This window comes from Lytechinus variegatus, chromosome 16 (assembly GCF_018143015.1).
Source record: "Lytechinus variegatus isolate NC3 chromosome 16, Lvar_3.0, whole genome shotgun sequence".
NCBI lineage: Eukaryota > Metazoa > Echinodermata > Echinoidea > Temnopleuroida > Toxopneustidae > Lytechinus > Lytechinus variegatus.
Genome location: NC_054755.1, coordinates 17604562 through 17632019, shown reverse-complemented (window position 1 = coordinate 17632019; position 27458 = coordinate 17604562). Strand labels below are relative to the sequence as shown.

The 27458-nt window shown below is 37.3% G+C and overlaps 2 protein-coding genes across 3 annotated transcripts in view; one reads left to right on the top strand and one right to left on the bottom strand.

Annotated features, from left to right (window-relative positions):
- The window catches only part of LOC121430319 (histone deacetylase complex subunit SAP130-A-like), a 28742-nt gene extending 19371 nt beyond the window's left edge, over positions 1 to 9371 (bottom strand). For both annotated transcript variants that reach the window (XM_041627597.1, XM_041627598.1), the window contains exons 1-3: positions 9231 to 9371; positions 2204 to 2503; positions 252 to 813 (exon numbers count right to left, since the gene is read on the bottom strand). In XM_041627597.1, coding sequence (XP_041483531.1) covers positions 252 to 813; positions 2204 to 2488 — 847 coding nt within the window. In that variant the 5' untranslated portion in view covers positions 2489 to 2503; positions 9231 to 9371. The remainder of the gene's footprint in view (positions 1 to 251; positions 814 to 2203; positions 2504 to 9230) is intronic.
- Positions 9372 to 12823: 3452 nt separating this feature from the next.
- On the top strand, positions 12824 to 16748 carry LOC121429865 (mediator of RNA polymerase II transcription subunit 11-like). Its single transcript, XM_041627123.1, has 3 exons — positions 12824 to 12982; positions 14725 to 14855; positions 15846 to 16748. The coding sequence occupies exons 1-3, from the start codon at positions 12904 to 12906 to the stop codon at positions 15990 to 15992; spliced, it is 357 nt and encodes a 118-aa protein (XP_041483057.1). The 5' UTR covers positions 12824 to 12903; the 3' UTR covers positions 15993 to 16748.
- Positions 16749 to 27458: the final 10710 nt, after the last annotated feature.

The window sequence follows — 27458 nt, the reverse complement described above, 5'->3', positions numbered from 1 at the left end:
TCTGATTAGACATTGACTAACAAACTCATTTCATTCAGCATTTAAAGATCTGGTATACACGTATATATGTAAGTTTTCTTACTTTCAAATGATACAAAACCTAAAATATTTAGATATCATCTGCACTAATCTGGCATCTTAAAGAAGATCTCATTTACATCCCTCCCCTTAAATAAACAAGAGAATCCCCTGTATTTAAAGTAGGGAAGTCTAGCACTATGAATAACAAAGTGGGAAACTTGTTAACATACCCCTGGGAAGGTGTGCGGAGTATGGAAGGGTGCCTGGTGGCAGCTGCAGCCCAATAGGAGCACCGCTGATATACGGTCCCGTTAACATACTATGGGTAACTGTCGTCGCCCCTGCTACCAGGTGTGAGGAGGGGATGGCGCCTGCTTTGGTATGACCAGGTACTTCTGCTGCTTGTGAGTTGGGTGGTAGCTTCTGAACAGTGGGGATGTACTGGGCTGGGACACCGGTGGCTGGGACAACGCCTACAGCCGAAGCTGCCGATGCTGTAGCGCCTGACGTCGCAGCAACGGTAGTCGTGATCCTTGTCGGAACCACGGTGGTCATGGTAACGCTCAGGGGTTGGTACCCTGGCCGAGCTTGGGTGGTGACTATGGCGGGGGCGTTGGGCGTGGCAGAACTGGTGCTGTGGGGGTGTGCAACGGGTGTAGCGGTCGGTGCGGTTGAGGTGGTGGTGGTGTAGGAGATTGGGACGCTCGGGGTCAGCAAAGGCTTATTGGACGCTACCCCTGATAGAATGGGCACAGCCTGTTGTTTCAGGTTAGGAATGCTTGGCTTGATGATCTGTTCAAAATAAAATAATATGAGTAAAAAATTGAAAAAAAACTATATTTCATAAAGAAATGAAATTTATGATTTGTTTAACTCTGTACTTCACAGTAATGCAAACATGTACATGTATATCGGATTCATTTTTTATTATAATAAACCTCTAAATGTGTACCTTTAAACTCTTCTGATTCTTGCACATCTTCCCAAACAGAAGCTCTAAAATAAATGACATTCGATTGTTCTTACCCACTTTATTCAGAGTAATAAAAGACCACAGGTTGTGAGAGAAGAGAATTAACATTATAAGTCTAATGTGAAACATTGGCCTGAATCCACAAGGGTGGTTATGAAACCCATGGTTGAATCCATCATTTGAGAAGATTTCCTTATAAATTAAGCTTAATTTTTTAATAGCGCCTATCGGGTGGGTGTATAAAAAAAGCCCAATGCTGATGTGCGCTTTTGTCACAGTGCGCAAATTTACGTCTGTTACCATGGTTAGATTGTTTGAAGAATGGACTACACAGTGGACTCATGGAGTCACTTGGGCCCACTGTGACAAAAGTGCGCATCAGCATTTGAAAATATTTAGCATTCGTGGTAAGATAAGCGTAATTTATACAAGAAATCTGCATAAACCATGGACTCAACTGTGGGTTTTCAAAACCACCTTTGTGAATTTGGGCTTTTCTGTCTGAGCAAAAGTGACAATAGGTGGATTAGATCAAGGGATAATCTCATTGTCCTAGAATATGGCACCTACATGTGTGTGCAGGGCTGTGTATGTGTATTAATAACATCCTGTTCCTGTTCATGAAAGCCCTAATAATTTGAAATTAAATAGGATGAAGGAAAATGTAAGGATTACATGTACATGTACAGGTTTTAAAATAGATGAAAATAGGGAGACAGCTCTAGAGAATATGAAACAGTCTAAAAAGTTAGAGAATACTTGAAATTTATCACCTGCTTTACCTGCTCATTTATAAAATTTATTCTCATTCACACTCTTTAAAATCTAAATAAAAATCGGTGTGGTACCCCGCTCATTTGTATCTTGATGCTACATGTATGATATTCTAAGACCTAACCACATATACTCTGTACTACAAATAATCAGCAATCATTATTACTGGTATCTTCAGAATTCTTCAAATTAGTCCATTAGAATGTCCAGGATTTTTTTCTTTCGTTGATTTTTATTCCAACACTTCTTCATATCATGAAATAGAGCCTACATGTACATACCTACATACGTCAACAGATGGGTGATTACACAATGACAGCTAAAATCAATTTAATAAGCTGTAAAGCATATCAAATCTGATAAAATTGACTCTATCTTGCTTAAAATCGATTTTAGCTGTTAGTGAAAGTGAATCATCCCCCAGGAGTAACTCACAGGTACGGTAGTTTCAATGATGGCAGGCGTTGGCTGCTGCTGTTGCCCAAGAGTCGGCGAATCACTCTGTCTCAGCAGTGGAAGCGTCGTGGACAGGGGCGGATGAACCGGCTGCACTATTACTTTGGCCTTCTCCTGGGGCTTCTTCTCGGCCACAACCTTCTGCGTTGGGGGCGGCTGCTGGGGCTGCTTGGGGAGTTGGGTGGAGGTCTGGCTGGCCGGCGCCGAAGGGCTACCCCCAGCCTTGCCGCCCCCTCCCTCTGGGGGCAGTGTGTGGCTGCTCATGTTTCCAATTTTGGACTGCAGAAAACAAAAGAAGACAAATATCAGGTTATAAATTTCAAGGTTTAAAAAAAAGGTGGGTTCTCTAAGGGGGTGCTGCAAGAAAACAAGTGTACTTAATGAAAAATTTCTGTTGCTAAATTACAAGTACATTGTAACAAGTAACACTGCAAGAAGCAGACTAGAAATCAAGAATGGATTTGCAAGAAATTTGTCCCGGATATGCCAAAAGTCGCCCCCGAAATCACCCAAAATCATGCATTCAGGGGAGGCATAAAATCTGGAAGTCGCCCCCCAAAATAATTGCCAAGCGATAGCACGCTGCGCTACTACCTCAACGGCCCGGCCCAACCGGCTGGAACACAAGAGGTCCCTCCATAACTTTGATAGTGGAAATTTTCCTTCTTTATTGCGTATTGAAGATACCATCCTAAATTTGCAAGAAAATAAGATAGTGAACTCTGAACAAAATCACAGGTTTTTTGTTCATTTTAGTGCATTTTTTGGCAACCCCAGTTCTTAAATCTGAACTAAGCCTTCGGGTGCTCTGAAAATATGCTGCGGATTCCGAAATTTGAATTTTCAGTTGGGATTTTTTGGTGAGTAACTGTCAGTGCCTGAGTATTCAAGCACCGTATTGGCACTAATGCAATGTCACACCACCTGTGTTGTTGTGATGATGATTGACTGTGAGCTGTGCTGGGTTCAGTGGCTAGAAGGATGGGTGAATAGTCCTGGGTCACACAATACATACAACATACTCACGAAAGTGGAGCCCCCGAAAGGTAAAAAATGGAGCCCCAAAAATTAATAAGAAAAATTGAAAATGGAGCCCCCCCCATTTTTTTTTGTCCTGACAGGTACAGGTGTAGTGTTTATGCTTAGCATGCAATTCTGTGTACGCATTACAATTTAAACTACGGTACATGTATGGAAACAGCAGTATTACTCTCTGGAGGGTATATCATTATCTGTCAATCTACAATGAAGGACAGGTCTATATCCTGTCCGAGATGTTAAATTTTCACCAAATGGGAAATTCCATGAATTATGAACATGAAAAAATTAATGAAAATTAGAAATGAAAATCCATACTGTGAGGAGTATGAGGACATTCTCACACTTTTTGTTTTTTTTGTTAAAAAAAATCAGCTTACATTGACAATAGAAGAGAGTGACACACCTAGGCCTGGACATGCACTGTCAAATGTTATCTACATGTATCTGATTAAAAAAAAACACAATACACTGTACCTGCATTCCTAAGCCTAAACCCTTCGGCCCGAATTCACAAAGGTGGTTTTGAAAACATACGGTTGAGTCCATGGTTTATGCAGATTTCCTGTATAAATTACGCTTGAATGAGCGCGTATCGGGCGCGTGTATAAAACATAAATATATAAATAAGCCCACCGTTTTTATTCATGAGTCCACTCTTCAAACAGTGGACTCATAAATAAAATAGCGTGGATAACCATGGTAACAGGCGTCAATTTAGCGCACTGTGACAAAAGCGCGCATCAGCATTGGACATTTTTTATACACGCGCCCGATACGCGGTAAAATAAGCGTAATTTATACAGGAAATCTGCACAAACCATGGACTCAACCGTGGGTTTTCAAAACCACCTTTGTGAATTAGGGCCTTCTTGTTTCTACTCTTCTTCTGTATCCTTCCTCCCCTGTACTGGAGTTCTGCAGTTTAATACTGCATTAATATTAAAGGTCAAGTCCACCTCAGAAAAATGTTGATTTGAATCAATAGAGAAAAATCAGACAAGCACAATGCTGAAAATTTCATCAAAATCGGCAGTAAAATAAGAAAGTTATGACATTTCAAAGTTTTGCTTATTTTCAACTAAATAGTTATATGAACGAGTCAGTTACATCCAAATGAGAGAGTAATGAGAGAGAAAATAATGGAATTCCACGTGTTCAGGGGGGAATGAAACTTCATTTCACATGACAATGACGAGAAAATAAAAATATTTCATATTTCATATAATAAAATACAAAAGAATAGTGAGTGATGTCATCAACTCTCTCATTTGGATTTAACTGGCTCATTCATATAACTATTTTGTTGAAAATAAGCGAAACTTTAAAATGCCATAACTTTCTTATTTTACATCTGATTTTGACGAAATTTTCAGTTTTATATTTGTTGAATTTTTCTGTTTTTATTCAAATCTGTTGGGGTGGACTTGTCCTTTAAATATTACTGTTTCATTCATTAGTCAAGAGGCTACGGTCCCTTACTTTTAAAATAGCTCAGTCATTTCATATGGACTGTAAATACATGTAGCAAGTTCTATGTAAAATGCACAGAAACAACATTTCAAACATCAAGAGAGGCTCAGAGCCATATGTATATTGTAGATGTACACCTGCAAAACATAAATGCATTGCCTACATGTACATGTACTCTATCACACTACTACTACTCAATACACAATGCACTGATCACATGACATAAGGTACTTCCCCTTCAGTGAATCACCGCTCTTGTGTGCTGACATTCAAAATTGGCACTGTGCCAAAACCTGCATATTACCTGGGATGCACAATACATGTACAATGTATGCATGTAGACCTGCACAATGTACTGACATGTACTGTCTTCCACATGTACATGTACCGTACGTACATGTATTTGTCAATAAAATTAAAAGTGTCTAAATATTCCAGCCCATATTTTGTCGATGATTAATACTTAATTTTCTAAAATGGAATTCTACTTTTGTTTTCTTTCTTTTTTTCCAAGGACAACAAAAATATTTACAACAGGTCAGTGTTGAATTCAAAACTACATTGATACACTGGAACAGCCAAGGGGTGGAATCGCAAGACTCATTGGAAAAAAATTGTAATAATCAATATATTTTAAAGGCCTTCACTACAGTACATGTACACCATTAGATGAATAGCTGATCAATATACAATGTACGGAACAAAAATAAGATATCTGAGAAAATCAGCCATCAAAATTGCAAATTATCCTTTATTGCAAAAATAAAAACAATAACAAAATGATAAAATAATATCAGAAGAATGTGATAAACATGAACTTTCAAACTACATGTGCTGTTTGTACACAATTTTCCTACACAGCTCACACAGACCATCAAAATTCTAATGAAAATTTGAATGTTAAAGCTGTCAACATGAATCACACTATATTAAATATTGATCAGATTCATGATTTTTAATTGTAATGGTGAGAATAAAATTGAATTTCTTCACCTTAGAAGTTGCTTTCATAATCATCGAGGGCCAGCGATTTGCTGTTTAAATAAGAGGGCCTTTTCCGTTTCTGAAAACAATTCTGATTCAAACTTCATCACCATGTTTTTTTTTTGTTCTGTCATAGGACAGCAAAACATTTGGTAAATTACTGAATTCAATTAATTTCCATATGTAAAATAAAGGACAAAAACAGATTTTCCATTTCGATTCACTGATCAAGCAAAAATCACTGTCCCTATAAATTGTCCTGGGTATCTGGAGAAAAAATAATTTTGCTTATTTAAAAAAAAATATTGAATAAGCTTTGTGGATTTGAAGAGAAATAACCTTCATAATAACAAAAAAAATTATGTTTTATGAAAAAGTCCAAATAACAGCAGCAAAAAAGAAGAATAAAATAAGACAGATTTTCAGCAAATTGCCACAGGCTGTGTAGTTAAGAAATGGGCCACACAAATACAAATTTCTAGGTTCTGAGACATGTTATCAATTGATTCTTGATGCCAAAAGCTTGTCTACATACATGTAGTGTCAGACAATAAATTTGACACTCTTTTTGTTTTTATGATTTTTTTTTAAATAAAATATTTGAAAATCAGATCACAGAGTAAAATTGCGACAAAGTGGACAAGATTGTGCAAAACAGAAGTTTAATTTTCCCATGGGGGAATGATAATCTTAAGTATTCTCAACACACAATATGGGTTCGCAATTTATCTCTTTTTAATTAATCCTCACTTCTAATGATCCTACGTATAAACTTGTCCTTTTACTTAAGGCATGACATCAAAAGAAGCCCCTAAATTCCATGAGTTGAAAAGACTTAATTCAGATCTCATTTTTCTTGCAGGCTGAATTTGCCCCCAAAATTGTATAATTCCCCCCCCCCCCCTAAATCAGCCTGTTTTATGCTGACATAACGCATGCTGTTTAAAGTCTCATAACTCATAAAAACACAGACTGAAACATAACTGCACAAGACAGTCAGTGCAGTGCATTCATGTACATGTCTACATCTGACTTAGACCAAAAGCTTTGGTCTTTCTAAAATATTAATGGTTGTTGCACTGAACTCCGCTGGCTCCACTCACAACAAAAAAATGTTTAAAAACTGCACGAAACAGATGACTGCCAGCTGTCTACATCTGACTGTACATGTAAGTAGGAGGGGGTCGGGTGTTTGAAGCCTTCTTTTTTTGTCTTTGGATTACACTAAAAATGTGAATTCAATGGAAGTAATCATCTTATATTTTGTTTTCTATAATATTTCTTAACATTTTGTACTAAAAACTGATGAAACTTCGCTTGTAAATTTTTCCAAATGACTTTCTAAAATTGATCGTCCAGACACACAACAACTGGGTATACATGGCAGAAAGCAGGGGAAGGAATAGACCGAAAGCTTTGGTCTCTGATATGTTGGTTGTTCTGCTGAACTCTGTTGACTCCTTCTTCTTCTTCTGGAAACAGTACAGTCCACCGTCTGGTGTATTGTCGTATTGGTGAAGTGCAGCGTGCAAGTGTATGTATGTTATCCGATAAAAAATTGCTTACAGCGTGCAAGTAAAACAACCACCGTTATTAACAGAGCTGGGTCTTTTGTACCTCCTGTTTAAAGATGTGTAGAGAGGTACAATTAACTGTGCTTTGGGGGAGGGAGTTCCAAAGTCTTATCGAATCTGGGAAGAAGCTCCTCTGGTAGACAAGTGTTCTGGCAAAGGGAACAAAGATCTTCTGAGAATGACCTCTATGCATAGATGTGGATGGAGTGAGGAAAGTAGGTGGGATGTCAATGAGTGAGTTGGTAATACAGCAGATCACCACCTTGGCCTGTGCCCTACGCTCTTGTAAAGTTGGCCATTTGAGCTGGTTCAACATGGCTGCTACACTGCTTGTCCTACGGTGATCATTACAAAGCGTGCATAGCGTTCACTAATTCACTCCATTCACTAATTACAGATACCAAAGTTCTCACTCGATCTCTACAGGGACTCAATGGCCATATAAAAGAAGCGGGAGTTGCGTGACAGCCGAAGTAAGTCACTGTTTTTTTCCTTTTCAGTTTATTTTGCCAGCAAAACCCAGCTCCACACACTATTTTAACTTCATTCGCAATCTTCACACAACCCGCCAAAACCTCCTCAGCAACTTTTCTAGAGCTCTCTAAAACAACCCCTAGGATGTGTCAGCATTCATTTCTCTACTTTAAAGGAGGAAGGATACAACTATCCTTCCTCCTTGTATTACAAGAGAGTTTTTGTTTTGTTGCATTTAAATTCAGGCCAAAACAGAATAATAATCTTAATTTTGGTTCAGTTCTTTTTATATATTCCTATGAAATAAAGACAAAATTCGAGCCTCGTAGGAGGGAATTTTGCATTAAACCCCCTAATGGTGGCTGCATGATCATTAGACCAAAAGCTTCGGTCTCTGTTTTGTTGGTTGTTCAGCTGAACTCCGTTGGCTTCTCTCACCAAATACAGAGACCGAAGTTCTAGCGCGATCTGTACAGGGGACTCAATGGCCATATGTTTATGTACTTAAGATCGGATAAAACGGGGAAGTGAATTTGCGCGACAGCCGAGGTAAGTCACTGTTTTTGTTCCTTTTAACTTCATTTTTCTCTGTTTTTTGGCAATTAATGCCAAGAGGGAATATAAATTTGCATTTTGGTCACGTTAGTTTTCAAAATTTTTATTCATTAAAGACAAAAATTGAAAAGCCCCGACGGGGGGATTTTGCATTGCAAGTCCCCTAATGGTGGCTGCACGATAGCGAGCCGTCTGTGTACGAGGAGAAATTTAAAAAAATGTTAGAAAACTCCTCGAAACAGACGGCTGCCAGCTGTCTACATGATCATGAGCCATCTGTGTACGAGGAGAAATAAGACGAATAAAAATGTTAACAAACTCCTCAAAACAGACGGCTGCCAGCTGTCTACGGAAGAGACGAAGCGCAAAGCCGGACAGTTACAATTTACATGCATGCAATTGGAATTGCACTGCAGACCAGAGACTGAGCAGTCAGCTTGAATATTACAAATTGACATGTTAGAAAAAAAATCAACATTTTCAATTTTCATTTCACATATTTGTACCGTACAGAAAATGAGAAATCTATTCTTAAAAATAAAATGAATTCAAACTTTTTTTCAAAGGAAAGTAAAAATATTAAATGCCATATTCTAGAGGAACTCGCAAATACTTCAGATCAAGCAGATATCACCTGTCATTTGGAAACCATTATTAAAACAAGACATGCTACTACTGGCAACTGCTATTGCCACGAATAAAACACTGACATCGCGACACCGACGGCTCGCACAAGCCGCGACGTTGCCGTACAAATTTACACGGGAATTGTACATGTCTCCGGCAGCAGACAGAAAACACGAAAAGAAGGTCCATGTTTGCATTACAATTATCACCATACCGTACGATAAATTTTCTTCCAAATCTTTCACTCAGATAAGAAAATAGTATGGATACTGAATACTTACAAGGATATTTCTTCTCTATTGTGAATCACGTAAATTTCCAAAAAAATCTTTGCCAAGACACTTCGTTTTTCGCGAAACAATCCCTTACGTACTTCCGATGTTTGAACCGTGTACCACGCCAGGAATTGTTTTTGGTAGCCTTCATATGATTGGCCAAAGCACCAAGTAAATATGACAGGGTCACGCTTTTTAGAACGGGGGCTGCCATTGGTTCGACTCTGACCCATTGACAGCCTGGTCGATTCATTAGAGGGGTATAAAGCAAGAGAGGGAAACAAGAATTACTCACCGGCGCAAGGTCAGGGGTGTTTTTTTCAATCACATGTCAAGTTTGAATGAAGTGCCGGACGAAGAGACTGCTGTGAAATGGTTCTGCAAATCCAAAGAATGATATGTCTCATTTCCTTATGTACCTGAGCCCGTGTAGTAGGCCGGTCGGTCAAATCATCTGCATGAATGCCCGTCTGTTTTTTTTTTGAGGGGGGGGGGTCTTCGATTGGGGCCAGTGGCCCCCCCCCATTATCATGACTATATAGGAAAAATATGGAGAAAACGAAAGACAGAAAATATTTCATTTCATATCATTCATTCGATCATCCGCATGAAAATGTTGCTTGCTCGCTTGAATTAATAATGCTCACTCACAGCTTTTACATTTTTTGCCCCGGCCGTATATCCGCATGTCGATCCGTGGCCCCCTCAAAATTGTTCAATGTTCAATGTCTTTATTTCCATATCAGTAAAAATCAAATTCATATTTACAACACAAAACATTATAAATGCATTTTTAGTCATTAAATATTTACATACATAAAGAGAGCAGAAAAAAATGCATTTCATAATTCATGTACAATAATATAGTAGATCAGGGGGAACTAAAAATGGGGGAACTAAAAAGCGAAGCTTGTGGGTTAAATGTTCCCCCCAGGAAAAAAAAATTAGTAGATTGTATACACGAAGAAGATGATAAAAAAGAGAGTTTCAACAGAGTAACTAAGCAAAAAACAAACAAACACATCCACACCACACAGTCAATCACACAGGCATGGGGGGGGGGGGAGCTATTTGTGCCTAGGCAATTGCGCCTGGAACAAGTCACTAAAAAATTTGTAAATGAAAAAAAAAAAGCGGTTTCGACCAGCCACATTGGGTTCATTATGCCATATTTTGGAGACATACTGGATGCAGATCATATAAGAGACCGTTGGCGATAAATGAAATGTTAGGCCTATAAGCCTCATTGATTTGGGTTATAGTTTCGGGGAGTTCCACGGGGTCCCAAATGCACTGATTTCCCACCCCCCATATTTCCTGTTTCTCTTTACATGTAGGTCTCATAATTCCTTTCCTTCATATAATATACATATTTTTTCTCTCGTTTGTATATTTGTGTATTTATTTATTACTTATAATTATGTTTAAATCATATTGTTATGATTCTACAGTATATAGTGGACTACACTCTAAAAACAAATCAGTAAAAAATGACTAGTTATATAATGTAGGTCAGCTGGGTGCAACTGTTATTCTAGTCATATTTGACTATTTTCTAGTCATATTTTACTAGAACAGAGTTATATCATTCTGACTAGAAAATATATGTGACTATCAGTGATCATTGCGTATCAGTTGTTCCCCGAGCTGCCCGGGGGCCACTTACATTGATGAGTGGATACCATGCGCGACCAAAAAAACACGTAAAAAGGATGTCCTTTTCACGATAGGGCACGTTACGTACGTAACGTGAAAAGGGTGTCAAAAACACAAAAATAATGAAAAAAGGGTATCTATTTCGCTAGGAAAAATCCGTGTTTAGGGTCGAATTTGCGGGGATGATAAAACAAAATTAAAATGTTTTATAAAGGATGTCCTTTTTGCCCCAACACTACGTGTTTAGAGTCCTAATTGTGCGAGGTGTATAGAAGGTGGGGTCGTACTAAACCAAATAAGGTAAAGCCGACAACCAAAGGACCCGTAACAATAAAACATTCCTGTACTTGTTTAGGGGTTCATTTCAGCGAATATTTGCCAAGAGTATCGTTTTGTTTCCAATACTTGTTAAGGGTAGGGTTTCAAACGCCAATACTTGTTAAGGGGTGCATTTTCAGAATATGGAATTTACGTGTTAAGGGTGCTTTTCGAGACCCCATGGTCGCGCATGGTATCCACTCGTGAATGGAAGTGGCCCCCGGGGCCGAGCTGACTACTTGTAGTCAATTGGACTGATCAGTTTTAACTCGGAGTGTAGCTGCTTGCGACTCGATCCCTTTTTGCGACTGTATTTATGATACATGTACTAGTTTTTTGCAATGAAATCCAACACTCACCAGGCAATTGGATCCCAAGCAAAGCTGTGTGGCTCAATTGTTGTGGAATTCGATCAGTATGGAGCGTGATTACAATTTCTTTGGCTTACTGATAAAGGTCAAGTCCACCCCACATAAGTGTTGATTTGAATGAATAGACAAAAATTAAGCAAGCATTATGCGGAAAATTTCATCAAAATCGGATGTAAAATAAGAAAATTATGACACTTTAAAGTTTTGCTTATTTTTCACAAAACTGTGATATATACACAACTCAGTGACATACAAACGATGTCCCTCAATATTTTTTTCCTATTGTTTGAATCATTTCATATTTTACAGAATTGACAATAAGGACCAACTTGATTGAAACATATAGTATTAAAAGACAATGCCCCCCCAAAAAAAATCAAAGAAGCATTATGCCGGCATCATTCAAAATCGGATGTAAAATAAGAAAGTTATGACTATTTAAAGTTTCGCTTATTTTTCACAAAAATAAGTGATGCATGCACAACTCAGTGACATACAAATGAGACAGTGATGTCCCTCACACGACAACAGGGAGAAAATTGGAATATTTAATATTTCATATAATAAAATACATAAATAGTGAGTGAGTGATGCCATCAGTCTCCCGGCAGTCTCCTCATTTGCATACCGACAAGGATGTGAATATATCTGTTTTAATGTGAAATTAAGCGAAATTTTAAAATGTCACAACTTTCTTATTTCACATCAGATTTTGATGAAATTTCCAGTACGTGTTATGCTTGTTGGATTTTTCTCTATTTACTCGAATCAACTCTGTTGAATTGGACTTGTCCTTTAAATATCTGCTTGTTCGATTTTCTCTTGAGATTTACATCTGAAGGTTGAAACTTTATTACGATTGAGTACGGGTCTACGGACCTTGCTATGACAAGCTCAGCTTCTTGAAGGCCTGCTTGAAGGCCCGCTTGAAGGTTTGTACATATATACTTTTTCTTTTTAATATGATCTTTGTAGATTTGAAGTGTGCGTGACAATCAAAGGTAAAAAGTATTTTGTATGATGTTGTTAACTAATGTTATGTACAAATGTGAAAGAAGAAATAAATGAACCATGAACCATGTTTCAGCGATACATTTTGCATCCCCATATGAATGGAATCGTCCACGTTTACAATAATCATTTCTCAGCTGAGTGCACATTCGTTCAGTGTATTTGTAGCGCTAGTGCTAGTATACAGCATAGAGTTATCTCTATATGGTATACAGCTCCATCGCATCGCATCGATCAGACTTGCGGTATACATGTACTAAACGCGCGCTATTATTCCCATGCATAGCTAATAGCTAGCCTTATTTTGTACAGTTAATTTCATCATGTCATCTGGATTTGAAGACAGATTGAAGCAACTGGAGAGCATTGAAACAGATATTGCCTTAGTTGTCCAACATGCAGGTAGGCCCTATACTCTTTCCGCTATGATTGCTTGTTTTGGTTGAATTTTGAGTGTGGCAGTGATGGGTGAATTAGAATCTTTAGATTCCCATGATGGGGTTATTTAGAATTGTTCATTGATGCGATGCGACTTGAGTGCAGTGCGGTAGATACGTAAGAGACCCAGTGACAGTGTGCACACATCCGAGCATTGTGTGCAGGTGAATCAGTTATCAATATCAGGCCAGCTAGGTGACCAGATTTCACGAAATGAAATATGGGAAATCAACATAGAAAATAAACAAGAAGGCCACACTTGTGAAAAAATATAAAGAATTGAAAGGGAGTTTGAAGGAAAGAATGAAGGAGAACAAAAGAAAAGAGATGAATTGAGAAGAAAGACCACCCAAAAAAAATGAAGGGGGAAAACAAAAAGAATAAAAGAAAGTTAGAATAAAAGAAGGATGAGAGATGAATTGAGAAGAAAGACCACCCAAAAAAAATGAAGGGGGAAAACAAAAAGAATAAAAGAAAGTTAGAATAAAAGAAGGATGAAAGAAAGAATAAAAGAGACAAAAAGTTTCTGTCATTTGAATTGTAGACAGAAAGAAAAAGAAAGGAGGGGAGATGAATGTGTAAATAAAAAAAAAAGAGAAAAAAGAAGTAAGAAAAAAGAGGAGGAAAGAAAGGATGAAGGAAAGAATATTTTTCCTTCATTCTTTGAAATGGAACAAAGAAGAAAAAACATGAATTGGGGAGATAAGGAAAAATAAAATAAGAATGAAAGAAAGGAGGAAAGAGAGGGAGGAAATAATAAAGGGAGAGAATGAAAGAAAAAATATTGCAATGAGAGAAAGAAAAGAAAAAGGAGGAAGCAAAAAGAAGTTTAAGGAAAGAAAGAATGAAGGAAATAAAAAAAGGAAATTTGATAAAGAAGGCAGGTAAGAGAAAGAAGGTAAGACAGAAAATGAACAGGGAGAGAAAAGGATCAGGAAACACAGACAGGATAAAATGTATGAAGATAGATGGAACAAAAAAGGGCAAGCAGGAAGGATGAAGAAAGAAAGAAAGGAAAAATTTCAAACTTCAAGCAAACAAAAACAATCCAATCATCTAACAAAAATTATGATATTTGGTGTCATAAATATTTTTAACATTTTTAAAACTAAAATGTTTTAGAAATGAATAAAATTTCAAAGTCATTGAAATTGTCAACTTAAAAATTAGATGAAACATCGCGGCATCATACACAACACTCGAAACGAAAGCTGAAACAAATAGATCTAGTTATGAAAACTCAATAACTTGTTCCTCCGATTACATCTCCAAATCAGTAATCTGAAAATCCATATTATAATCATACAAATTTCCCGCTGATTTTGTGATTATTTAGGTGGAAAAACTGTTTATCATGTCATTGTTTGCACGACTTCAATCTGCTCCGGCCATCCTTCATGCCTAACCCTGCTACTATTATTACCCCAGCTTTAGCACGGCTACCTTGATAGGGCGCTCGAGCATTTATTCCTACCGGGTACCCATTCACCTCTCCTGGTTCGAGTGCAGCACAATGTGGATAAATTTATTGCCGAAGGAAATTACGCCATGACTGGAATTCCAACCCACAACCCTCTTTTTCAAAGTTCAGAGACTAATCCACTGGGCCCCAATGTTCCACCAATTTGACAAATTGGCAGTAGACCAACTGGAAATCAAGTTAATAAACCAAATATTTTTTTTTCCTTTTCAATTCTGATTCACAGGAAAAGTGATACAAGAACTCTCCAAGGATAGGCCACTTGAGAAACAGGTAGACTCCAGCACCAAAACGTTTGCCAAGACGCTGGAAGCTGTGGAGAAGAGACTCATGGAGCAGATAAATTATCTTTCACAGGTAAACGGACAGGTTCATAGTAATAAAGATAATATTCCTCTTTGATATAGCCCTAACTAAGACTATATTCTGTACAAGTATTTACAAAGTGATTATATTTGATTTCTTCTTAATAAAGACATATCCCATTAATTTTCGACTGACATGCTTCTAATGTTTATAAAATTCAAAATTGAAATATTCAAATCAAACATATTTAGTGCCCTCTGTAGGCGGTGAAGATGAATGCTGGATATCTGCTGAAAGAAAAGGTTCTTGCAAAGATGTTCCATTTGTTAAAGAACACACTCCCTTTTGATACCTCTTATGGTTACATATTTGCTCCATCGACATTTACTCTGCTGCAAATTCCGCCTATTAATGAAATGACCAAATTCAACCCTGCATTTAATAATGCATGTACTACCGATATACCATATCCTAAACCTAACCAAAAACCTAACATTAAACCCAGTTGCAACCCTAACATTATATCATAGATGAAATGAAGCCTGAAGCAATTGGCTTTCCACCCTTCTTATTGTATCCGGGGGCCGTTTCATAAAGCTGTTCGTAAGTTACGAATGACTTTTCGCATAACTGGTGACCTTTTCTTGTGCTAAATGATATCCCTAAATAACTGATTTAGTGCATAGTGATATTATGCAAGAACAGGTTCCAGTCATGCGTAAAGTTGTGTATAACTTTATGAACAGGTGGGCGTTTCATAAAGATAAGAGCGACTTTAAGAACGACTGGTGATCCTTTCTTTTGGTAAATGGTATACAGCATTGGCGATGGTTTAGCGAGTAAGAAAGGTTCACCAGTCGTTCTTAAAGTCGCTCTTAACTTACGAACAGCTTTATGAAACGGCCCCCAGGTTTATGAATTACCACCCAGTATTGTTAGTTTTATAATGTTATCTTATTGTTTTTCGTACAATAAAGTATTAATGGATATTGGAAAACATTCAGTCATTTGATCAATTCAATCCAATCCTTGCAATTTCAGGTATCAACGGGACAGCCTCACGAGGGATCTAATTACGCCGCCCAGAAAGAAGCTCAGATGGCGATACACAGACTGGAGCATGCCAAGACAAAACTCGTAGAAATCAAGAAAACGCTCACGGTTCCGCCATCGGGAGTCTCCTCGTGATGAATGTCGTAATGGACGTTTGCATGGACATGTTTATAAGGCTCCCCCATGCCATCCTTGGTGCCATGTCAGGCATGTCTTACTGAGAGTAAAGCCGCGGCCCATTATCGCTAGAGACTGACATCGTCGGTGATGCAACGTGGAGCTGGCAATTGACCGGTGTTGCCATTGCTGATGTCGGCGCTGGTGTCAGGTCATCTTGTTGATACATGATGAAGCATGCCAAGAAGTATGGAATTGTTTGAAAGGATGAGATAAGATCACTGACATTGCCATCAGCCCTTTGTCTATTTCATCCATTTGATGACTCCAGGGGCCTGTAACACCAAGTTTAGCTATCATTGTATTGAAGTTGCCCTCAATTATTTTGACGATTGATTGCATTGTCTGCAACATTCAATTCATTATTATTATTTCTTTGGCGTCAGCTGTGCCTGGGAGGCAAAAAGCAAACTGAATCACTGTGACCCGCCGGTCTCTCCTCCCAATATAATTGATTTGCGGATGCAGGTGGACCACTACACCGTGGTCCCCCCACTCTTGTTTAAATAGTGCAGTGGGTTATTAACGTGCAAAGGTAGTGACTCTCCTCTACATGGGGCCTCCAGTTAACTTCCTATCCGAGAGACAGTGTTTTTCACAGTAACATAGCCTGCATCTATGGAATAGGGGAGAGATGTTTACACACAACGCAGGCATCATTGACCATTGCTTCGATAGGCAGACACTTTTCCGGGACGGTGATTTTCTGGAGTACTGGTTGATCAAAACTCAAATCCGTTTCGATTGTTTTGAATTTGCCTTTGCAAAACAGAATTCATGTTTTTGCTGTGTACAATTTCTATGACAAAAGACAAAAGCCTGTGCTGAATAAAAATAATGTTTAACTGTCGTTTTAAAGGACTGCTAAATGCATTACCATATTGCAACAAGTTTGTTAACCGTTTGACAGAGTGAAAAAAAACTTTTCTAAAATTTCCTGAAATTTATGTACATGTAGGCCTTGAGCTAGTAGTATAAAAAACCATAACCCTAAACTTCGGCCTATATTGTCCACATTTTCCTTGAAAGTAGTTAAGTATGGTGACTGGTTGGAAATTACCAAGAAAATGAGAAATGTTCCCTTTCTCAACTGCATAAAGATTAATTTCTGTAAATTTCAGTTGACGTTAGACAGGCCTGCGTTAGACCTTACATCAATGTATCCCTGTGGGACTATAGTTAGCTGGATCATATATACGGGTGAAGCCAATGAAAATTTGGCATTTTTTTTTTTTACTTTTCAACTTGTAATCACATGACAACTTTGCAGTACTTGTACATGTAGCTATACTTACACTACACTGGGTGATTTCAAGTTCAGTGTCGACCTTTTGGTGTTGGTGTTAGGTCAATTTTTACACGGTTATAACACCAAACAAATTGAAGATGGTCCCAAAAAGTCACTCGTTGTTGAGATGTCAATAATGTGATCTGGATCAGTTTTACAAACTCTGAATAAGTTTTGGAACTGGGAGAAGCAATCCAAATTTCAACACCAACACCAAGGCCAACACCGGACTTGAAATTACTGTAAAGGTGCTTACATACCAAATATGGTCTGTACACACTACACACCAAATATAGTCTTGGACAAACAAGTCACGGTACGGATGAATAATAACGGCAGGTTTTTCTTTCATGTGAGCCGTAGGTAACAGTGATGTTCAGATGATATAGAGGAGCTTAAGCAAATAATTTCGTTTTCACTTTATCTGTGAACTGTAATGTACTGTCCACTGTCCCTGCTGTATTTGGTATGCAGGTGCCTTTAGCAGACATGCCAACCATTTCCTTTTTAGAGTATTTGTTCCCTTTTTTTGCTATAAATACACCAATGCTTTTTTTGTATGATTTGTAACTTTTTTAAATTTCCGATCATGGAGTATGTATTACACAGAGTGTGTGACACTAGCCCCGGTCTGACAGTCCCAGACCGGTAAAAATCACTGTCGGGTCAGTAACTTGTTGCATGAATAGAACAAGTAAATTCTTGCCTACGAGCACATGTTAAAAATGGTGAATCATCAAGTTTTCAAGTAGACTCATTTCACATGTCTTTTTCACTGATCTCACTGCAACAGGCTGGTGATTGTTATGTTGAGCCAAATTTTCAAAGAATACTCTTTTTTTTGTCAAAAAATATATATGTTTTTCCTTCTATCTAAGAATACTTTTTGGAGTTTTAGAAGGTTGGAGGGTCTGTTTTAGTTGCTCTAAGCTCCTTTTGAACACCACCCCTACCCCTCCCCCCCAAAAAGCAGTTTCTTCCATTATCACGTTTAAATGCATTACATGTATAAACCACAAGCTTTATATTTTTATACCATCTCTTTGATTTTTCTCACTTTGGAAGAGGAATAAAAATCGCTCATGTGAATTGGAAAGGTCACATTGTATTGTATAGTTTGTTAGTCTTATATATGTATAGAGTTACTTTATATATGATTCACTGTTTTTATTACATCCCTTTCCACCTTACCCTGACCAGGGCTCCATAACACTAAGGTTTGCGATTAATTGTAAATATGAAAAAAAACACTCTAATTGGTCCCTGGTCAGTATTTAAAATCTAATGCGCGTGTAACATGGATATTGATTGGTCAGTTAATTTAGCGATTGATCGCTAATCTTTGTGTTATGGAGCCCAGGGGCGGATCCAGGATTCTTTTAACTTCCCTTCCCTCTCTGCCTTCTCTTTTCAACCCCTTTCTCTCTCCCCTGTCCCTTTTCTTTCTCTCCTTTTTCTGTTATTCTTTTCTTCCCCCTTCCCTTTTTCTTCTCCCCCTCCTTTTCTTTTTCTCTGTTTCACCTTTCCTTTTCCTCGTTTTCCCCTCTGTTCACAGTACCCTCAGCTCCTACACATGTATGTATTAGTGCCTGGTCCCAGCAATTTAGGTCCCATGACATTTGCTTAGGCGACTGTCACTGTTTCACCCTAAATTCCACACACTAATTGAATGACCAACTTCAATCCTGGGTTTAACACAATACCCTACCCTAAATTAAACCCCATCACAACCCTTAAAGCCTGTGTATAGCTTTGGTAAAGGGTCAATAATGTGATTGATAATCGAATATTATCTAATATGACAGTCTTACTGAAGCGTAGAGACTGTTAGATATTTTTCCAACTGCACTTCTCTGAGAAAATTTCAAATATTCAAATCTTTGATATATAGCGCCCTCTCTCGGCGATGCTTGTTTTAAATTTAAAAAATGGGCATTCAAGCACTTATCTTAAAAATTTAGTGATTAGATATCCAAAAGTTACAGACAAAGAACATATCTTGAAAGTTTCAGCCCATTCCATGATTTGGAATAGGATTTAATTGAAAGACAAAAACACACAGATATTTTAATTTGATCGGGTGACCCGATCAAGTTAAATTTCCATGTAAAATCGCAAAATTTATCATGTAAAACACATTTTCATTTCATATCCTCCACATCATAACTGTTATAGGGCATATCCATTCATATTAGCTAGCAATGAATTGGAATAGTGATAGGTGCATTTTGGTGGATTTACCAAAACTATACACAAGCTTTAAGCTAGGGTTACATGTACACCAAAACTGAATTCTCCCAAACTAATATGGCCCAATTCGGATGGTTTCGGTGGATTCGAATTTACCCAAATTCCTCCCGAATTTTCTTGCATTCACGGAGGGAGAACAGAATACTCCTGAAACCACCTGAATACGTGTACCGGTATTCGGTTCTGGCGTAATCCTAGCTTTGCCCCAATATGAAGATCGGAGTAATTGTCGCAGAAGAAAATGTGTTAACAATGTTCAGCACTTTCCCTGTACATACACTCAGCAAAAAAAGTTCTTGGACACTTATAAAAGTTATAATATTCCATACAGATATTTGATTAAATGCAAATTATTGTATGTCAACATGACCAGACAATATTCCTCTTCCAGTATGACATGACATTTTCATGTGAACAGTCATGCATGAGTGGTTAAATGCTTTAAATAATAGCAATGTCAGTAAAAGAGAATTGCAAGAAATGGCCATTCAAATGCTAATGATCATGGCCATCCTGTAGGCATACATTCTACAATTTCAACAGGCATTTATCATTTGAATTGAATGCTTATGAATGCATCATGAGATGGATCATTTGGACACTCACTTTCAAGATGAAGCTTTCCTTTCCAACCAAGAGCGTGCAAGAGCAATAGGAATGTTGCAGGCTGGGCAGTCATTTAGACAAGTGGCTGGATATTTCCAAATTTCACCACCAACAATTTCAAATTTGAACCAGCGGTATTTGGCTACTGATGAAGTTAGAGACCGCCCTAGGAGTGGTCAACCTAGGGTCACCACCCCTGCAGAAGATAGGAGGATAAGGATAATTTTCTTTTGCTTATGCCAAGATGCTGAAATTTGACATTTTTCTTCATCGACTAACTTTGACTTAAAATTCCAGTGGAATAGTGATGCATCCATGGTGGATTACTTTCTCTTCACTATGAGAGTGGTATTTGACTTTAAGTTTGCTTTTATCGTTTAATGGATATTTATGCCACACAAACTTTCACAACTGAAAGAATGACTGATCGTTTGCTTGCAATTTTCTTTTACTGACATTGCTATTGTTTAATGCCTGTAACCAGCCATGCACTGACTGATCCATTTCTTGCAATTTTCTTTTACTGATATTGCTATTGTTTAAAGCATTTAACCACCGTGCATGGCTGTTCACATGAAAATTTAATGTCATACTGGAAGAGGAATATTGTCTGGTCATGTTGACATACAATAAGTCACCTTTAATCAAATATCTATATGGAATATAGTGTCCAAGAACTTGTTTTGCTGAGTGTAGAATACGATTGGATTTTTTTTCTTAATGGAATGATTGGCAAGAAAACTTAAAAACCACCTTGATTCATAAAAAATTATTTTTGCAAGATTTTGACCAATTCTAGAGGTCAGATCTTTGAAAGAGGGTCAATGTGTGAGGCAACAAATTTAAGAGTCATGTGAAATTGTAAAGAATTTATTACACAGTACAGGGACAATGAACAGGGGGGAAATCCCATCCCGACAAGAATTTGAATTGAAGAAACAGAGAAAATAAAATGTTAAACACTGAAAATTTCTTTTAATTGTATGAAAAATAAGAAAGTTATGCTTTTAAAGTCTTACTGAAGAAAAAAAATACACAACTGGTTGGCATGCAAATTTGTTTTATATTCATATTGATGAAATTCATCATATAAAATACTTTAACTTTTATCAAAATGTGTAACCTAGTTTTATTCCTCCATGGATATGTTTAGTCTCCCTCTAGTCAAATATACAAAAATTGCACTATTGTATAAATCATACAACAAATTATAAAAGAAATAGTGACCGTACTGACTCTTTCGTTTACAAATCACTTTTTTGTGAATGTATCTGTTTTTTGAAGAAATAAGCTAAATTTGTATTTTGCATCCGATTCTGATGAAATTTTCTGTTACACTTGTGACTTTTCTCAATGCATAATTTTTTCTCATTTAAAAAAATCAAACATGTATTCATATTTCTTTAAATCAATTATTTAAGTATGAAAATTTCATAACTTGCAATCCTTTCACAATTTTTGTGAGAATTTTCACTATATTTTTCTCCTTTCATCAAAACCACTTTGATATCTTGTTTTCCTCCCCCTATAATAAACATACAGTATTTATTTTATATGGACTTTCAAACACCGACAAAAAAAACCACTGAAACCTTAGTTTTATATAGAAATTTATTATTTGCACCTCTTGGCTTCCTCTTCAAGTAGCAAAAATAGCATGATTTCTTTTAAAATTCAATTATTAAGTCTTGACTCCTTGTATAAAAGTTAAAACAATAAGACATTTTCAACAAGCAAACGTGTACATGTATTACAATCGATGAAAAAATGCTGACTTCTCTTCAACAAAAAATTGGTCTCCTCTTATACAAGCTCAAAGTTAACAAAAAGATACAATTAAAGGGGAAGTTCACCCTGACAAAAAGTTTATTGTAAACCTTAGAAAAATATTGAAAATATTGCCAAAGGTTTGAGAAAAATCCATCAAAGAATAAAAAGTAATAAGAATTTGATTTGATTTGTGACGTCATATGCAAGCAGCTTTCCTATATACTGTATGCTAAAAAAAAAATCAATGAAATGTCATTTTCTCAGAAAATTGAAAATGGCTTTTGCTGTAACTTTTGTATGTCAATAGACAAATCACTTCACACTTGTCTCTGAAAAGAGAACAAGATAAGTCATCACGAACAATTGAATAATTGAGATTTATGCATTTCATGCTACATAACATATGGGGCAGCTGCTAACTTATGACATCACAAATCCAAAACTTAAAACTTTCAATGGATTTTCCCTCAAACCTTCACAAATATTTTGTATTAGTTTTTCTGCTAACAAACTTTTCTTCAGGATGAACTTCGCTTTAAATCTGCCTATAAAGGCCACCCACGGAAACCAGAAAAAAGCAACCACCGGTGATTGGCTGCCTTTAAAGGGGACACAATTACCGTGGCTACTGGAGCCAGGGGTGGTATTCTGGAACACTGTGCTTATGTCATTTCTCTCCGAGATATGACACCGCTATGATTGTCACAAATCGGTATTCTGAACATTGTCTTCCCTGTCATAGCTCTCTAAATTCCCGCTTATCTTTTCGGAAGCAAACCAATCAAAATTGTTAGTTCCCAGTGGGAGCCCTTCTAGCCAATAGGATCCCTGTGGCAGGTACATATAGGGCGTCTCCCAATACAGTTGTAGCTGGTATCGTGCAACTACGCTTACATGTATATTGATGCGCCTAATTACAAAAGAGAGACAAGGAGCTGTGAAGGATTTTGAAGAAAAGGAAGGAATACAGAGGAATTAATATGTAGGGCCTAATTTTTGGTGCATGCTAAAAAGAGAAGAGACAAAATTTATGTCAATTTTTTTGTGACAAAAATTATGACATCCACCAGAATACCTATATTGTCATATCTCTGAGAAAATATAAAATATGGAGAAAAGACTACATGTATGTTCAGAATACCACCCCAGGTTTGACTGTATTTCAACAAAAGAACATGAAACATCACAAGCATTATAATCACCAAAAGAGTTGATATTGGTGAGAAATAAAAAAGAATTTGGGTCCATGCAGATAAAGCTTGACAAAAACATGTTTAAAGTGCTATAAACAGATATAATGTATAGATTTTTTTATTTTTATGAATGCACAATTTCATCTTCATTGGATTTTGCTTTGATATGTATTATTTTAACTTTTTTGTAATTCAATTCTTTGGCCCGAAAAATTGCTGTTTCTGTAAAATTCTGTGAATTCCCTGTTAGTGATTTAGAGAGAGTTTTTTATTCAGTGTTCTCCGGGGGGGGGGGGGCACTTACATTGACAAGTGGATACCATGCGCGACCCAAAAAACATGCAAAAAGGATGTCTTTTTCAAGATAGGGCACGTTATGTACATAACGTGATAAGGGTGTCAAAAACACCAAAATAATGAAAAAAAAGGGTATCTATTTTCGCTAGGAATGCTACGTGTTTAGGGACAAAATTTCTGAGGGTGTAAAATTATGATTAAAATGTTTTATAAAGGATGTACTTTTTTGCCCAAAGAGTCAACACTATGTGTTTAGAGTACGATTTGCGCGAGATCTGGGAGGTGGGGCTGTACTTAACCAAATGATGTGGGTGAAGGTAGGCCAATGACCGACCTCCGTGACATAACAATATCGCTGTTCTTGTTTAAGGGGTCGATTCAGGGAACTTGCCAAGGGTATTGCTTTGTTTCCAATACTTGTTAAGGGTATGGTTTCACACGCCAATACTTGTTAAGTGGTGCATTTTCAGAAAATGGAAAATACGTGTTTAGGGTGCTTTTCGAGACCCCATGGTCGTGCATGGTATCCACTCGTGAATGGAAGTGCCCCCCCCCCCGGAGTTTTCTGTATCATGGGATACTGGTGGCCAATTCACAGAACTGTAAGTTACAGAAACTTGAGGAACAACTGGTGACCGATGAAACAAGTGGAGCGCCTCTGGCAGTCTCACCTGCGTTACGCGAACAATACAGCAGAAGTGCTGACTTTGAAAAGTACTATAAAATAATTATTCACAAAAATGTCACTCAAATAATGATACTACGTTCATTGACCCTAAATGACATTTGATCTTGATCATGCGACCTAAGACTTGTCAGTGATACCGATTACCCCTATGTCCACAATTCATAAACTATATCCATAAACTTTGAAAGTTATGACAGCTATTTAATAATTACCCCCCCATCTTGGCCAAAGTTCATTGACCCTAAATGCCCTTTGACCTTGGTCATGTGACTTGAAACTCAATCAGGAAGTTCAGTCATATTTGATTACCCTTATGGCCAAGCTTCATGAACTAGGTCCACATACTTTCTAAGTTATGCTGTCATTTAAAAAAAACTTCACCTTCGTTTAAGATTTGATGTTGATGTCGCCGCCGTCCGAAAAGAGGCGCCTATAGTCTTATTCTACTATGCAGGTGAAACAAAGGATCACTAGTCTTTCGTCAAGTCTTTCGCAACTTACAAACACCCACCTGGGGACTCTAGACTTGATTTATGATTCACTGTTTTTATATTCTTACATCCCTTTCCACCTTACCCTGACCAGGGCTCCATAACACTAAGGTTTGCGATTAATTGTAAATATGAAAAAAAACACTCTAATTGGTCCCTGGTCAGTATTTAAAATCTAATGCGCGTGTAACATGGATATTGATTGGTCAGTTAATTTAGCGATTGATCGCTAATCTTTGTGTTATGGAGCCCAGGGGCGGATCCAGGATTCTTTTAACTTCCCTTCCCTCTCTGCCTTCTCTTTTCAACCCCTTTCTCTCTCCCCTGTCCCTTTTCTTTCTCTCTCTCATACCCTTCTCTTCCTTCTTTCTCTCCTTTTTCTGTTATTCTTTTCTTCCCCCTTCCCTTTTTCTTCTCCCCCTCCTTTTTCTTTTTCTCTGTTTCACCTTTCCTTTTCCTTGTTTTCCCCTCTGTTCACAGTACCCTCAGCTCCTATGTATTAGTGCCTGGTCCCAGCAATTTAGGTCCCATGACATTTGCTTAGGCGACTGTCATTGTTTCACCCTAAATTCTACACACTAACTGAATGACCAACTTTAATCCTGGGTTTAACACAATACCCTTCCCTAAATTAAACCCCATCACAACCCTTAAAGCCTGTGTATAGCTTTGGTAAAGGGTCAATAATGTGATTGATAATCGAATATCATCTAATATGACAGTCTTACTGAAGCGTAGAGACTGTTAGATATTTTTCCAACTGCACTTCTCTGAGAAAATTTCAAATATTCAAATCTTGGATATATAGCGCCCTCTCTCGGCGATGCTTGTTTTAAATTTAAAAAATGGGCATTCAAGCACTTATCTTAAAAATTTAGTGATTAGATATCCAAAAGTTACAAAGAACATATCTTGAAAGTTTCAGCCCATTCCATGATTTGGAATAGGATTTAATTGAAAGACAAAAACACACAGATATTTTAATTTGATCGGGTGACCAGATCAAGTTAAATTTCCATGTAAAATCGCAAAATTTATCATGTAAAACACATTTTCATTTCATATCCTCCACATCATAACTGTTATAGGGCATATCCATTCATATTAGCTAGCAATGAATTGGAATAGTGATAGGTGCATTTTGGTGGATTTACCAAAACTATACAAAAGCTTTAAGCTAGGGTTACATGTACACCAAAACTGAATTCTCCCGAATAAATATGGCCCGATTCGGATGGTTTCAGTGGATTTGAATATACTCAAATCCCTCCCGAATTTTCTTGCATTCACGGAGGGAGATCAGAATACTCCTGAAACCACCCGAATACGTGTACCGGTATTCGGTTCTGGCGTAATCCTAGCTTTGCCCCAATATGAAGATCGGAGTAATTGTCGCAGAAGAAAATGTGTCAACAATGTTCAGCACTTTCCCTGTACATGCACTCAGCAAAAAAAGTTCTTGGACAATTATAAAAGTTATATTCCATACAGATATTTGATTAAATGCAAATTATTGTATGTCAACATGACCAGACAATATTCCTCTTCCAGTATGACATGACATTTTCATGTGAACAGTCATGCATGAGTGGTTAAATGCTTTAAATAATAGCAATGTCAGTAAAAGAGAATTGCAAGAAATGGCCATTCAAATGCTAATGATCATGGCCATCCTGTAGGCATACATTCTACAATTTCAACAGGCATTTATCATTTGAATTGAATGCTTATGAATGCATCATGAGATGGATCATTTGGACACTCACTTTCAAGATGAAGCTTTCCTTTCCAACCAAGAGCGTGCAAGAGCAATAGGAATGTTGCAGGCTGGGCAGTCATTTAGACAAGTGGCTGGATATTTCCAAATTTCACCAACAACAATTTCAAATTTGAACCAGCGGTATTTGGCTACTGATGAAGTTAGAGACCGCCCTAGGAGTGGTCGACCTAGGGCCACCACCCCTGCAGAAGATAGGATAAGGATAATTTTCTTTTGCTTATGCCAAGATGCTGAAATTTGACATTTTTCTTCATCGACTAACTTTGACTTAAAATTCCAGTGGAATAGTGATGCATCCATGGTGGATTACTTTCTCTTCACTATGAGAGTGGTATTTGACTTTAAGTTTGCTTTTATCGTTTAATGGATATTTATGCCACACAAACTTTCACAACTGAAAGAATGACTGATCGTTTGCTTGCAATTTTCTTTTACTGACATTGCTATTGTTTAATGCCTGTAACCAGCCATGCACTGACTGATCCATTTCTTGCAATTTTCTTTTACTGATATTGCTATTGTTTAAAGCATTTAACCACCGTGCATGGCTGTTCACATGAAAATTCATGTCATACTGGAAGAGGAATATTGTCTGGTCATGTTGACATACAATAAGTCACCTTTAATCAAATATCTATATGGAATATAGTGTCCAAGAACTTGTTTTGCTGAGTGTAGAATACGATTGGATTTTTTTCTTAATGGAATGATTGGCAAGAAAACTTAAAAACCACCTTGATTCATAAAAAATTATTTTTGCAAGATTTTGACCAATTCTAGAGGTCAGATCTTTGAAAGAGGGTCAATGTGTGAGGCAACAAATTTAAGAGTCATGTGAAATTGTAAAGAATTTATTACACAGTACAGGGACAATGAACTGGGGGGAATCCCATCCCGACAAGAATTTGAATTGAAGAAACAGAGAAAATAAAATGTTAAACACTGAAAATTTCTTTTAATTGTATGAAAAATAAGAAAGTTATGCTTTTAAAGTCTTACTGAAGAAAAAAAATACACAACTGGTTGGCATGCAAATTTGGTTTATATTCATATTGATGAAA